Consider the following 13,324-nt stretch of genomic DNA (forward strand, 5'->3'; position numbering starts at 1 on the left):
CACTCAGTACACAAAGGCATCTCCTGTGGCATATGTCCAATTAAAGTCAGGTCTGCATACATTCTAAAGCATATTCAGGTTCCAGTGTGAGTTATCAGTTTCATTAAAGAAAGAAAGAAAGAGAAGAATGATGATATCATTCTTCTCTTTCTTGGTGATTCCTTTCAACTTCTGACTCTTGTTCTCTCTCTCTCTCTCAAGGTAACTCAGAAATTATTATTTTTTTGGCTGGTGCAGCAAAAGCCTCAGGCTTCCTTGCACCATATGGCTAATTATAATAATAATAATAATAATAAGGGCATAATTTAACCATGACTTGACAGAGCCATTTTCAAACTGCTGGTATAAATAAAGTATTAGGTTCCTTGCACGTCTCAAAAAAAGCTTTGTGCTCCCCGAGATTAACACCAACTTAAATTCAGCTAATATTTTGGTTTTAATTGATGTTACAAATGTGTCAGCATTTCATCTATATCACCCTATGTATTATAAACGAATAGTATTAGTATTGGCAAAATGATGTGAAGGAAGTAAAACTTAAACAGCATCAACCAAAAAAAGAAAAAAAAAAAAAAAATTTTTTTTTTTTTTTCTTTTTAATATGCCCATACCTTCTAATAATTTGTCCAGTCCTCCTTATTTGAACTACATACTTCTACAACACTAAGTGGATCTGTTCTTCAACTATTTTGCCACTGTGTGTGTCATCAAAGAAAGAATAAATATGCATCAGCATTTAGTTTATAAACATTTTATAGCCTTATCCACTTTGATTAGGTTAACACAGATGCCTACTTTCTAGATGCTGCTTTAGAGAATCCTATTCTTTCTTGGTTAGAATATCCTTTTGTTCTTCCAACTAATGTTGTTGTTGCTCTTCAGTACCCTTTCCAGCAGATTTGTGCCTTTATTAAAACGAGATTTCCAAAACTACATGCAGTATTCTAGATGTTGCCAGTGTGACCTGTTTTTAACTGTGATGTAGAAAGGTCATAGACCATGGGTGCCAGCAGCATGGGGCAAGGTGGTGCAAGTGCACCACCTTTGGATTTCGAAATAATACACAATTTTTAATATTTTAATTAATTTATCGAAACATAAGATATTGCAAAATTTGGAAATTTGGTGAAGAAAAATTTTATTCCCACATGCATCACCTTTCAGAATATCCTGCCGGCACCCATGTCATAGACCGTGAATCAGTTATAAATATTTGAATGAATATTTTCAGAGTTATATGGTTTTGAATTAATGTCTTATACATTTTGGAAATTGATGACCATGGGTTCATAATACAAGGAAATCATATTCCTTGCTGTTACTTCTTTGGAGTATTTTTCAAGGACAACAACTTAGAAATAATAAATAGATGACTTTTCATTTATTCTTGATTTGGCTGAGGTCAGAAAGTTTATATAATCATTGTAATTGCAAACATACTGAATTAATAATTAAGTGCAGCCAGGTTTTCGACACCACTGTTTGCAATGAGCCATATATTTTTCATGGTACCATATGGGCTTGAACCTGCAACCTCCTTACTTGTAGTCATGCAATTTAATCACAGAACCACAACTTGCCAATAGCACATAATTTAAGATTTGTAGATTGGGATGCAGCTGTTGTGCAGGCATCAGTTAAAAACACAATAGCAGTTCATCATGGTAACTTTAAACAAATGTCTGCAAATGATATACCAAAAATATGTTTATGAGTGAAAGTTTTCCAGGTTGTGTGTTTTTAGTGATTTTTCTATATTGGCAAGAAAAATATTATTGATTTAGAAAAATAGGGATTTATTTTATGAATCTGTATGATATAACTGTATTTATATAATAATCTCAGAACAAACTGTTTCTTAATCTGTGATGTTCAGAAATATTATATTTTCTTTTGTATTCCCAAACAAATAATTTCTGTGATTTTGTGATGGAGTTGACACCAAAAACTAGAGCTGATGTCAAAGTATGTATCTACTGTTTCACTTTTTCATGTATGTAAAGCTTTTTCATGTATGTTTATTATGAATGGATGTTTTACATGTAAAATTTTATATTAAAACACATCTGTGTGTTTTAACATGAAAGAATTTTTTATACAGTACACAGTTAAATTTAGAGAAAAAGCTTCAGGAATATATATATATAACATTACTGTGTATGTTGCAAAAAAATGCATTAGTCTCATATTGTATAGCTAGTTACCACAATTTTTTTCAGTTTTGCACTGAAAACATTAGTAGAGGCATATGATGCAAGAAAGCAAGCTTATGCGGCATCAGCCAAAAAACCCCCTCCCATTTCATCCCTCCATTCATTCCAAATGCCTGTCCAGCTCAGCCTTAAATTTATTTAGGCTATCAACTTCCACAACAAAAGATGGAAGTCTGTTCCACCAATCAGCCACCCCCTGGCTTAAGGCAAACTTCTGCACATCCATTCTACAATTATCTTTCCTCAATTTGGATCTATGCCCCCTCAGGTTCTTAATCTGAGCAAGAGGAAGAATCCCATCAGCATTCAGCTTGCTCAACCCGTTCAAGGCCTTCAATCAGATCACCTCGCAGGTGATTACTCTCCAGCTGCTGCAATTTGCAGAACTTAAGCTTTTCTTGGTAAGAGCACACCCTTGTTCCCTTCTCCAATCTTGTTGCCCTTTTTTGTAACCCGTTCTAGCAACTCTAAATCCTTCCTAAAATGAGGCTTCCAGACTTGTACACAGTACTCTAGGTGTGGCCTGACCATTGCCTTCTACAATGGGATAATCACCTCCCTGTCCCTGCTAGTAAAATTCCTATATATCATTGACAAGACTCCATGACCTGCTCTGGCAGCCCATCTGCACTGCTCAGCAAACTTCATATTTGACTGCACAATAACCCCCAGGTCTTTTTCACTTTCCACTTCTGTGAGTATACTACCACACAGTTGGTATGTTTCTCTTGGGTTATTGCTACCCATATTCAGTACTTTGCACTTTCGTGCATGTAGTACCACAAGTTGGTATGTTTCTCCTGGATTATTGCTACCCATATGCAGTACTTTGCATTTGTACAATGTTAAACTTCATTTGCCACTTCTGAGCCCATCTGCCCAACTTACCTAGATCCAGTTGGAGTGGGACCATGTTGGCACGGTTGGAGTAACAACCCTGCCAACCTTTGTATCATCTGAAAACTTGGACATTAATCCTGATATACCTTCATCAATAGCATTGATCAATACACAAAACAACAATGGGCCCCAGCACCGAACCCTGGGTAACTTCACTAATAACATTTGTCGATGAAGAACAGTGTCCATTGATGGAAACAAAATAGCACATAGAACTGCTTCCTAAAAAGTGTGTGCTTATTTGTAATGTGTGTTATTACTTATATGGTTGTTTCGATATTATTGTTTACTCACTGATGAGTGACTAAGCATCATTGATGTAGGAACCTTATTCCTAAAGTAACTAGATTTGCTGTAATCCAAACTGGGAAGCCTCATGTAACATTTGATTGCTACCCATATGAAAAGTGGTGACCAAAAAAAAATAAAATAAAATAAAATAAATAAATAAAAAACAAAACAAAAACCCTACAACTTTGTTTGTTGTTACTGAAAAATACATCTTAACTGGAAAATAACTGACATATCTGGAAGAGAGTAGCAGGATTATATTAAGTTTAGCAGTTTCTTGATCATATTAATATCAGATTATCTGCCACAAGCATTAGAACATTTCATTCCCCAAATATTGCATGCTCATTTTATTTTCTTAATAAACTTGAACATTCTCTATAAATCGGTATTAAATTTGTATTGCTTTCTAGGAGACATAAATGATGATAATTAAAAACTTCATATTATTTATAACTCATTCACTCTTAATTAAAAAACTTAGACTTCTGATTGGGCTACTGAGCAGGAGCAAGGGGCACCAATTCATGGCACAGAATAAGTGACAGAATTCATTGTTTAGATTTACTTTCCTGCTATTTAAATTATTTTAACTTATTCGTTGTAAAAAAGAATTGCCATCTGTAGTGCATTGTTGCCCAGCATGGAATTTGAAGTGCTGGTGAAGTCATCAAATTCAAATATTATGGGGCTTTCAAAGACCTGGTATCACTCAGATATAAGGGATGAAGAATATGAATATGGGGAGTACAGAGATGACAGACAGGATAGGAGCAGAAGGGGTTATACTCTTAGATAAGCAGCACATAAAATCTAAGGCAGTGCATCCAGTTGACATGAGTGGCCAGTGCAACGTTGAGTCAGTTTGGTGTGACATAAGCAGTGGGAAAGGAAAAATAAGACTAGGAGTGTGTTATAGGCCAAATGAATCTGATGAGTACAATGAAAAACTGTATAGAGAAATAGAGTGGGCCAGTAAATCAGAATACTTTATAATGGGGTATTTTAACTTTGAAGATATTGACTGGAACTGATAGATTGGTCACTCACACACCAGCAAGACTTTTATGGATTTATTATTGTTATTATTATTATTAGCCATATGGTGCAAGGAAGCCTGAGGCTTTTGCTGCACCAGAAAAAACCCAAAAAAAAATTTGAGTTACCCCTGAGAGAGAGTGAGTCTGAAATAGAGGGAATCACCAAGAAAGAGAAGAATGATGATTTCCAGCTCAGGACCCTGGGTGTGCCAATCCCATACTCACCAGATGTGAGCCCCTGGGGGATGACTGTTTTCTACAGCAGCATGTTAGAGAGGCAACAAGAGAGAGAGTAATACTCTTGATCCGATTATTAGCAGTGATTATTCATACGTTAAGAATCTTCAGATAAAAGAACTATTAGGTGGCAGCACAAAAAACTATAGGCAGAAAGACAGCCTTATGTGGTGCTGGGACCTGGTTCATCAGGGCCACACTTACCAGGAATGCAGAGAAACTCTAATCAATCCAACACACCGTGTTACTAACTTTTGAGGGCGTGCTGCACAGTTAGTACACCCAGTGGCGGATTACCCATTAAGGCAATGAGGCACATGCCTAGAGGCCCCAGGCTTTGGGGGGGCCCCAAGCCAAGAGTGTTCTATTAGTGTTCCTATAGTGTTCTAAAATAGATTAATGTTTTTAGTAAACATCATAAAAATCTTGATTAATTTAAGCGAAAATTTAAGCAAAAAATACAAAAGTACAAAATTTCATTTATTTGCCACCTAACTTTTATTTATTTTTTATTCTTTTTTTGGGGGGGGGGACAAATATAATTTGCCTAGGGGCCCCAACTATCCTTAATCTGCCACTGAGTACACCTGCCCTCTAGGTCTTGATCAGCAGTCTTCCCCTTGACTTGGAGGTCATTCACACTGGATTTATCGTTTCAGGAAAAAACATACCTGATATGTTTTTTCTTCCTCTTGCTTAGATTAAGAACCTGAGGGGGGCATAGATTCAATTTGAGGAAAGACAGTTGTAGAATAGATGTATGGAAATATGCCTTTAGCCAGCAGGTAGTTGATTGCTGGAACAGACTTCCATCTCTTGTTGTGAAGTTGATAGCTTAAATATTTAATGCTGAGCTGTGCAGGCATTTGTAGTGAATGGGTGAGTGAAATTGGAGGTTTTTTTTTTTTTTTTTGGCTGATGCTGCATAAGCTTGTTATCTTGCATTATATGCCTCAACTAATGCTAATGCTAAAAAGCTTTCCTAAAACCCATGTTTTCTTATTTTTCATTTGCTGGGGTATCAACTTTATTTCTTCGCAGGTATGTCCATTTTCTCTCTATATGCAATGCACAAAATAAAGATATGCACCAGCATATGTTTAAGTGGGTTTCATATTTTCCTTTTTCTAAATTTATTATTGTGGTTTATGATATTTACAAATGGCACTCCTGTGCGGTTTCCCACTTCTGAAATTCCTACTAGTTGTCCTTTATTATTTCGGCATATGCTTAAACAGATTATAATTTTTATTTCTCCAAATTTATCACTGCTGTTTATGATGAACTCTGAGCTAGTAAACAGACTGTTTTCACAGGAATTTTGATATTTTTACTCTTGCAGTATTTTTTTCTGACAACTTCAGTCTACCCATATTTCTTTCTTTATGTCAGTGGCAACCATATCTTGTATCTAAATACCTGTATGTCTGCTCCATTATCTGATGGCCTTATCTAAAATTACTGAATGGTGAGCCTAAAACACAATCCATGTTGTGGATTTCTCTGTTAACAGTGAGAATTATGTTACATTACTGTGCATTAGTTTGGTAAAAGTAGATTTGTATGTAGTAATATGAGATTGATGTATTTTGTAGTAATAAAATACTTAATTGGGACTTTTAACAACCCTTGAATAGCAATTGACAGTATTGAATGAAATACTAATTATAAAGAAAAAGTTAATTTCTGTAAACTCTGTTACAATAGTAAATTTCCTTAGGCTTACTACTCGTGACTCTTCATATACAAAGTAGTTTTGATGATTATTTTATCATTCTGATTTTTGCACAGATATTTTTCTTTAATAATTCTTGTTTTATCTTAATTGAACATATTCACATGTTGCAGACTACTGCTGAATAGAAACCATCCTTGTTTGCATAGTGTTTCATTCAGCTCACATGAAAAAAAATAATAATAATAAAAAAGAAAAAATAATAAACCATTGTGATAAAGTAGACATGATTATTTATTGATTCTGTATATTTTTAAGTGGTGAAACCAGTTGATGACTTTCATCAACTGGTTTCACCACATCAAACCTACAGTTCCTCAGAGAAAATCTCTGGCAATCTCCTGACTCTTCCATCATATGGTATGATTGATGCCTTTTGTGGTTGTGATGGGTATAATGGCAAGATCCAATCTTCCTTACATTTCAAGGGTACAGCGTAAAACTGTTTTCATAGGTCAGTCATTAGATAATCCATTGGACTAAACGTGTTGGTAATTCTCTTGGAGGCATCCATCTAGATCAGCTAGTGTATAATCTTGCGGCCTTTACTCTGCTAGCTAGTGACTGAAGAGAGTCTGAGTAATGTGTATGTTGTGGGAAGAAGGGGGTATTGTCAAGGCCATGTTACATCGGGTGGCTGGGTATATTCTTGCTGTGTGTATGCTGTACCCGAAAATTTCATTACTTCATTCAACACATCCCCCCCTCTCTACTTTTACTTATCTGCTTTTAATGTGTCATGAATAGTCAAACTAATAGTACAAACTTATCTGTGAAATGATCTAAACTCTCCAAAAACTTATTTGTTCATTTCAACTAATATATGTGGTCTCAATTCCAATCTTGATGCCCATTACCATCTTCAGACTGCCGTCTGACCACTGCTCATCTCATTGTCCTAAATATTCACTCTATGATTCCTTTCATTTCAAGGTGGTATTTGTGCATATGTTCTCCCTGATATTCTCTGTTAAAGACTTATTAATTTGGAGTCTCCTCTTTTTGATCTTCTCTGGCTGAAAATCTCTCTCTACCCCATGCTGTCAAATTATCTTTTGCCTCTATTGTTCTCCAGTCTCCACTAATCACATGGAACACTTTGAGTTCCTTTCTTTGAAACTCATCTTTCTCTATTCCAAGTTTCCTAATAAGCTACTTTTCTTGAAGATTTAATGTTAACAACTCCAGCAGGCTTCAGTTTTTTAGTCACACGGACACAGCTGATTGAGATGCCTGAGGCTTTTGTAATTACTAGTGACCTTACACAGATTGTGCATTTACTTACCAGAATACCAGACATTCCTAACCAGACACACCCTACACTCTTGATCTTTTTTCTCACAAACAACAAAGTACACAGTTGAGGTGAGTGGTCTTCTGGGAATTTCACATCACAACATGGTAATGGTCTCTTCTTCACTAAAGACTTTATCTCATGGCCATTCTCAGTCTCACATTATTTGGTATTACATGAATGTGAAATGGGATGATCTGTGAGATTTCTGTTCTTCTTTTCCTTGGCTAGATTATTTAAATCTTTTGATGTCAGTGCTTTGCTTCCAAATCTCCTGGTTCATTTTTGGCCTATGCTAAAGTTGCAACAATTCTAAAGCAGTTATTAATCAATCCATACTAAAGGTTTTGAAATGGCTAGGGCCTGTTTGCAATTGCTTATTATTGCCTTATCCTATTAAGAATAGAAAAAGTGCTTCTTGTCCAAATAGTAGTCTAATATTTTGATCTCTTTGCAAAGCTATTGGTTGCAACTTTTGTCCATTTGTACACTACTTTTCTTAAAATCTGATGGTTCAGTTGCTTACTCAACCAAAGATGAAGTTACCATATTAGCATCCTTCTTTTCTTCTAACTCTTGTATTGATGATCTTGGTAAACCACATCCCATACACTTATTGGCCCACTTATCTGTGTGCAACCAAAGTAATAGAGAAATCCAATAACTGCCGACTCCTGAACTATGTCAACCTTCCATCTGATCTGTGATCACCAATATGAATTCCGTCAGTGTCAACCCACTGGTGATATATTGGCTTATGTTACCAATATGTGGACAAATTCAATGGAAAAGTTTGGTGAAACTCAAACAGTTGCTCATGATATTTCTGACTTTTGATCATGTCCGGCATAATGGCCTTGTAAACATGCTTCCATCTTTTGGATTGTTGACTGTTTTTTGAAATTGGATATCCAGTTTTCTCTCTGCGAGTGATGGTAGATGGCTCTCTTTCTAACTTCTCTACTAGACTAAAAATTAATGATGGTGTTCCCCAAGGTTCAATTCTTTCTTCCACTCTTTTCTCATGTATATTAATGACCTTCTTCCATTCGCTGCTTCATCTTGAATATCTTCTCAATTCAATTGATGCTGAACTCCAGGTAATTTTCCAGTGGGAAGAAGGTAACTTAGTTAATTTCAATCCTTCTAAAATTCAGTCCTATCTTTTATCTCACAAAAAAAAGTCTACTGCTCCTGTACTTATCTTTGATGACACTCAGCTTTCTAGACAACATCTGAATCACATACCCTGACTTCTAATCTCTCCAGTACAAACACGTCACAAATGTTGCTTCCTCTGCATCTAATAAAATTAGGTTTTCTCTTTTGCTCAGCATTACTTTTCTTCTAAATAACTATTCACTCTGTGCAAAATTTAAATCTCCTTACCATGAAATATTGTTCTCACATCTGGAGTGGTGTGCTCAAAACTTCGCTCAGGCTTTTATATTCCACTGAAAAGAGAGTAGTCGGGTTAGTTAATGACGCCTCTCCGACAAAGTGTCCACACTCTGTAATCATAGATGTTATGCTGCATGCCTTTTCTATATATACTTCCCTGGGCACTGTTCTTGCGAATTGGTATCTCTAATTCCCTCACCCCTCTTCCAAACTAGTCCAGTGATATGCTGCAATCAGTAAACATCCATTTACTGTCCAATTTCAAAATCACAGAACCAAATTTTCTTCTTTCTCATTTATCCCTTTAACATTTGTTTTCTGTAACAACCTCACTTCTCATGTATTTCCTGAAATTAGAATCTCAGAAGTTCAAGTCTGATGTCAACAGATATCTTCAATCTTCTCAACCTTTAATCCAAGCATGGTATGAAGTACTACAATTTCTAATACCTTTCATGTTTGGAGTTTTCATTAAAAAAAAAATTGTCTTTTTAATGCATATTTCAGCAAAAAGTTCTTGAGTGCCTAAATACGAGATTAAAGGAGAATGACAATTTTATATCTAGATGTATTAGCATTAATTAATAAAATTTTTATTGTAATTTGTTTTAATTATTATTTTTTATTGTAATTTGTTTTAATTATTATTTTTTATTGTAATTTGTTTTAATTATTATTTTTATTTATATTTTTACTTTTAATTGCATTTTTTAAAGGGTGGTACTCTTGTTTTTTATGAAGACAAATTTAGACTACTTGAAGTTGCACAAGTACCTAAGGAATATGTAAGTAATGAATGAAAAAATCCTAAATTTTATATCTAGATGTATTAGCATTAAATTTTTTGCTGAATTTTATGTTAATAAATAAATATGTCAAAATTCATTAAAATAAGACGGAATAATTTAAATGAATTCATTAAATTAAAATAATATAATGTAATCATTACTTTTATCTTATGATGATTCCAGAAAACATTTTGGTGTCTGGAATCATCATAAGATAATATAATAATACTAGAGTTGAATGCACTGATTGTTGGTTGGAAAATCAGAATGAACTTGACTTTGGTCATTGATTAACAACCTATGGCACCATGAAATTACTTCCATTTATTTATTGCAACAGAGCACTGACACAAGAGTTGGTGCAAAGACAACCAGACATGCTGATGTTAATTTAATTTCAAAGTGAAGCCTCCAAATGTAATTCAATAAATTCTCATTCACTGTGAATTTACCCATTTGTCAAAATTTTAGCAGATAGTTTCCTTACACAGACCTGATTTCAAAAATTCACCATTGGGAAACTTGTGAATCCTTCGTCTACAATTTCTGAAGGCTGCTAGAAATTCTCATGAGCTGTTCTGGGATCCTGTCTGCATTGTTCAGAGTACTTCATATCTGATTACACAATTACTCCTAGGTCTTTTTCATTATCCACTAACCTGAGTTAGTGGATAATGAAAGTAATCCCAGAGTAACACAGTTTGTTACTTTGGGATTACTGCTACCCATATACAGTACTTTTCATTTGTCAAGGTTGAACTTCAATTGCTGTTTCTCAGCCCATCTGCCTAATTTTTCAAGACCTTACAGTAGCTTACCATTATTACTGTCATTAAACCTTTGTATCATCTGCAAACTTGGACATTAAATCTGATATGCCTTCATCAATATCATTAAAAATATAGAAAACAACAATAGGCTAGCACTGAACCATAGGGAACTCCACTATTAACATTAGTCCACAAAGAGCAGTGTCCATTGACAACCACTCTGTCTTCTCCTGAACCATCCTTTTATCCATAGCAGTAACTTGCTCTTAATGTCACGCTTCTCCAATTTGTATAGCAGTCTTTTATGTGCAACAGTATTGAAAGTTTCCCTGAAATCCAAGTTTATGATATCAAAATTATTTTTTGCATCCAGTTCCTTTGTGACTGCATCATAGTATCCAATCATAGGGGTCAGATAAGATTTCCCCTTAACAAGCCCATGCTGTGTCTGAAGTATAACTGCAGTCCTGTCTAGATGGTCCTGCATTACTTCTTTAACCAGTGACTCAATTATTTTCCCTGGAATAAAATTAAAGCTAAGGTCTGTAATTACTTTTGTCACCCTTTGATATCCTTCTTAAGGACTTGTCGATTGGCAACCTTTTGTTTTTGTTACACCTCATTTAAAATTTGGCGAACAGGTAATTTTGGTATTCCAGATTCATTGTTTATTTCTTCATAGTTTCTATGTCTGTTGTCCTCCAAAATGATGGTAACAGTGACTGCCAATGTGTTGTCCATAGACATCTCAGTATACGTGATAATTGCTTGCCTTTGACATCTTCAGTGCTGGTTTGACCTTGACAAAACCTTTGTGGCCAATGTGAATTGTGCTACAATCTACTGTTCATTCACCATATACTTTTGCAATAATTCATAAATTTGTGTCAGGGTTAAACCATATAAAGTTTCAATTTCGATGAAAGATCTTTGATCTGAAACTAATCTAACCTGAAGTCATATCACTGTCCATTTTTAAAAGCCTTTGCATAAACATTCACTGCAGGGAACTGTGTGCTTATGTTGAGGTTCAACTTCAAATTATTATCTTGATTAATGTCAGTTGAGTAGACATATGGACTGAGGAGCACGTCTGCAGTGTGCATTACTTTTAAGATCACCATTGTATTAATAATAAGTAGTAACTTTAAAAATACAACTATCTTTGTGGGGAAAAAAAAAACTAATAGCTTTCACTGCTAGATGTCAATTGACACTGGTATTTTTTTCCTTAAGAAAAAAAAGTATTGTAGTTTTTTCTTAAGGAAAAAAAATGTGTTATGTGACATGATTGAAAAAAAAAAAATTCTTTGGTACTTGATCATCATAAAAAGGTTGTGAGCTTTGCAAAAGATTTTTCATCAACTTCTACTCCAGTTACTATAAAATCAGTGTACAGGTAACCCTCGCTATTCGCGGGGGTTACGTTCATGAGAAATGCCGCGAATACCGAAAACGCGAATACTGAGTTATGGCTCCCATAGTAATAAAGGGGTTCCGTTCCAAAGTATGAAATATATAAGAAAAACTAGTCTAAAATTTTGTCTATGTATGTATTATATGTACCTTCATAATATGACTATATACATAGACAGTACATAGTGAAATGCAAGCATATGGCATCGAAATGAAAATAAGAAACAATTTAATATTAAATGTAATATTTATTAGAAATTTCAAACAAATCTTTCAAACCAGCGTCTTTGCTAGCTAAAAAACCTATCCCGCCAGTGCTATCACCAGTTTCGCTAAAGCGTTGATAAGGAGTTTTGCGTTTTCACGAATGATGAGTGAATTTAACGGAATTTTATTTTGAGTTCGGTCTTCTATCCACAGATTTAAAGCTTTTTCCATTTTTTCTAATTTAACATCACGAGTTACAGAGCAAATTTTTGAAGCAATTAGCGCGTTTTCACGGACACTACGGCGGATTTTTCTTCCGATTTCTTGATTGATCGTACCGTTGACTCATTGATTTTATAATGTTTTGCCACTGAGGAATTAGAAATTTTATCTAATAACTCAATTTTATTCGCTAATGTCATCACCTTCTTTGATATTTTCACATTTCTCTTGTTATTCGTAGTGATATTTTTGTAGGGGTTAGAAAGAACTTGTCCACAACAAAGTCACTTTCTTCCGTTAACACACTCGAAAAAGTCTGTTTTTCACCGCAAAACGGTAGATTTATCACTTTTGTAAGCATATCAATTTATAAATTGATAAATTTATTCAATTTATAAGCATATAAATTAAAAGCAAACGACGAAACCTTCCATAACAAGCGCATAACACATATTGAACAAGGATTAGCGAGAAACTTTCACGCTCGCGATTTTGTCACCCCTCTCCCCCCACCCACTGAGCGCTGTTTTGACCGGGAAAGATAATTTTAGCCACGCCCATGTTTTTTTATGGCGGAAAATATTCACGGCGCTTTAAAATTCACATTTTTTAGGTTTCATTTTATATTAAATCGGCAATCGCGAATACGCGAAACCGCGAATACAGATACCGCGAATAGCGGGGGTTTACTGTATTGTCAAATCAAATTTTTACCTGCAATTTCAATATTTCAGTTTTGAAATGTGTAAAATGTAATTCATTTTATTTTTATGAGATGTTCATTTTCTGAAGTTTCTTTGAATTCCTTGT

General features: G+C 34.7%; 1 protein-coding gene across 1 annotated transcript in view; it reads left to right on the top strand.

The window, feature by feature from the left end:
• The window catches only part of LOC150088446 (UTP--glucose-1-phosphate uridylyltransferase-like), a 225,451-nt gene that overhangs the window by 136,285 nt on the left and 75,842 nt on the right, over window positions 1-13,324 (top strand). The window contains exons 8-9 of the mRNA XM_090370162.1: window positions 1,877-1,965; window positions 9,828-9,896. Of these exons, the coding sequence (XP_090226288.1) occupies window positions 1,877-1,965; window positions 9,828-9,896 (158 nt within the window). The remainder of the gene's footprint in view (window positions 1-1,876; window positions 1,966-9,827; window positions 9,897-13,324) is intronic.

This window comes from Mastigoproctus giganteus, chromosome 3 (genome assembly GCF_048544385.1).
Source record: "Mastigoproctus giganteus isolate SK-2022 chromosome 3, ASM4854438v1, whole genome shotgun sequence".
Classification (NCBI taxonomy): Eukaryota; Metazoa; Arthropoda; class Arachnida; order Uropygi; family Thelyphonidae; genus Mastigoproctus; species Mastigoproctus giganteus.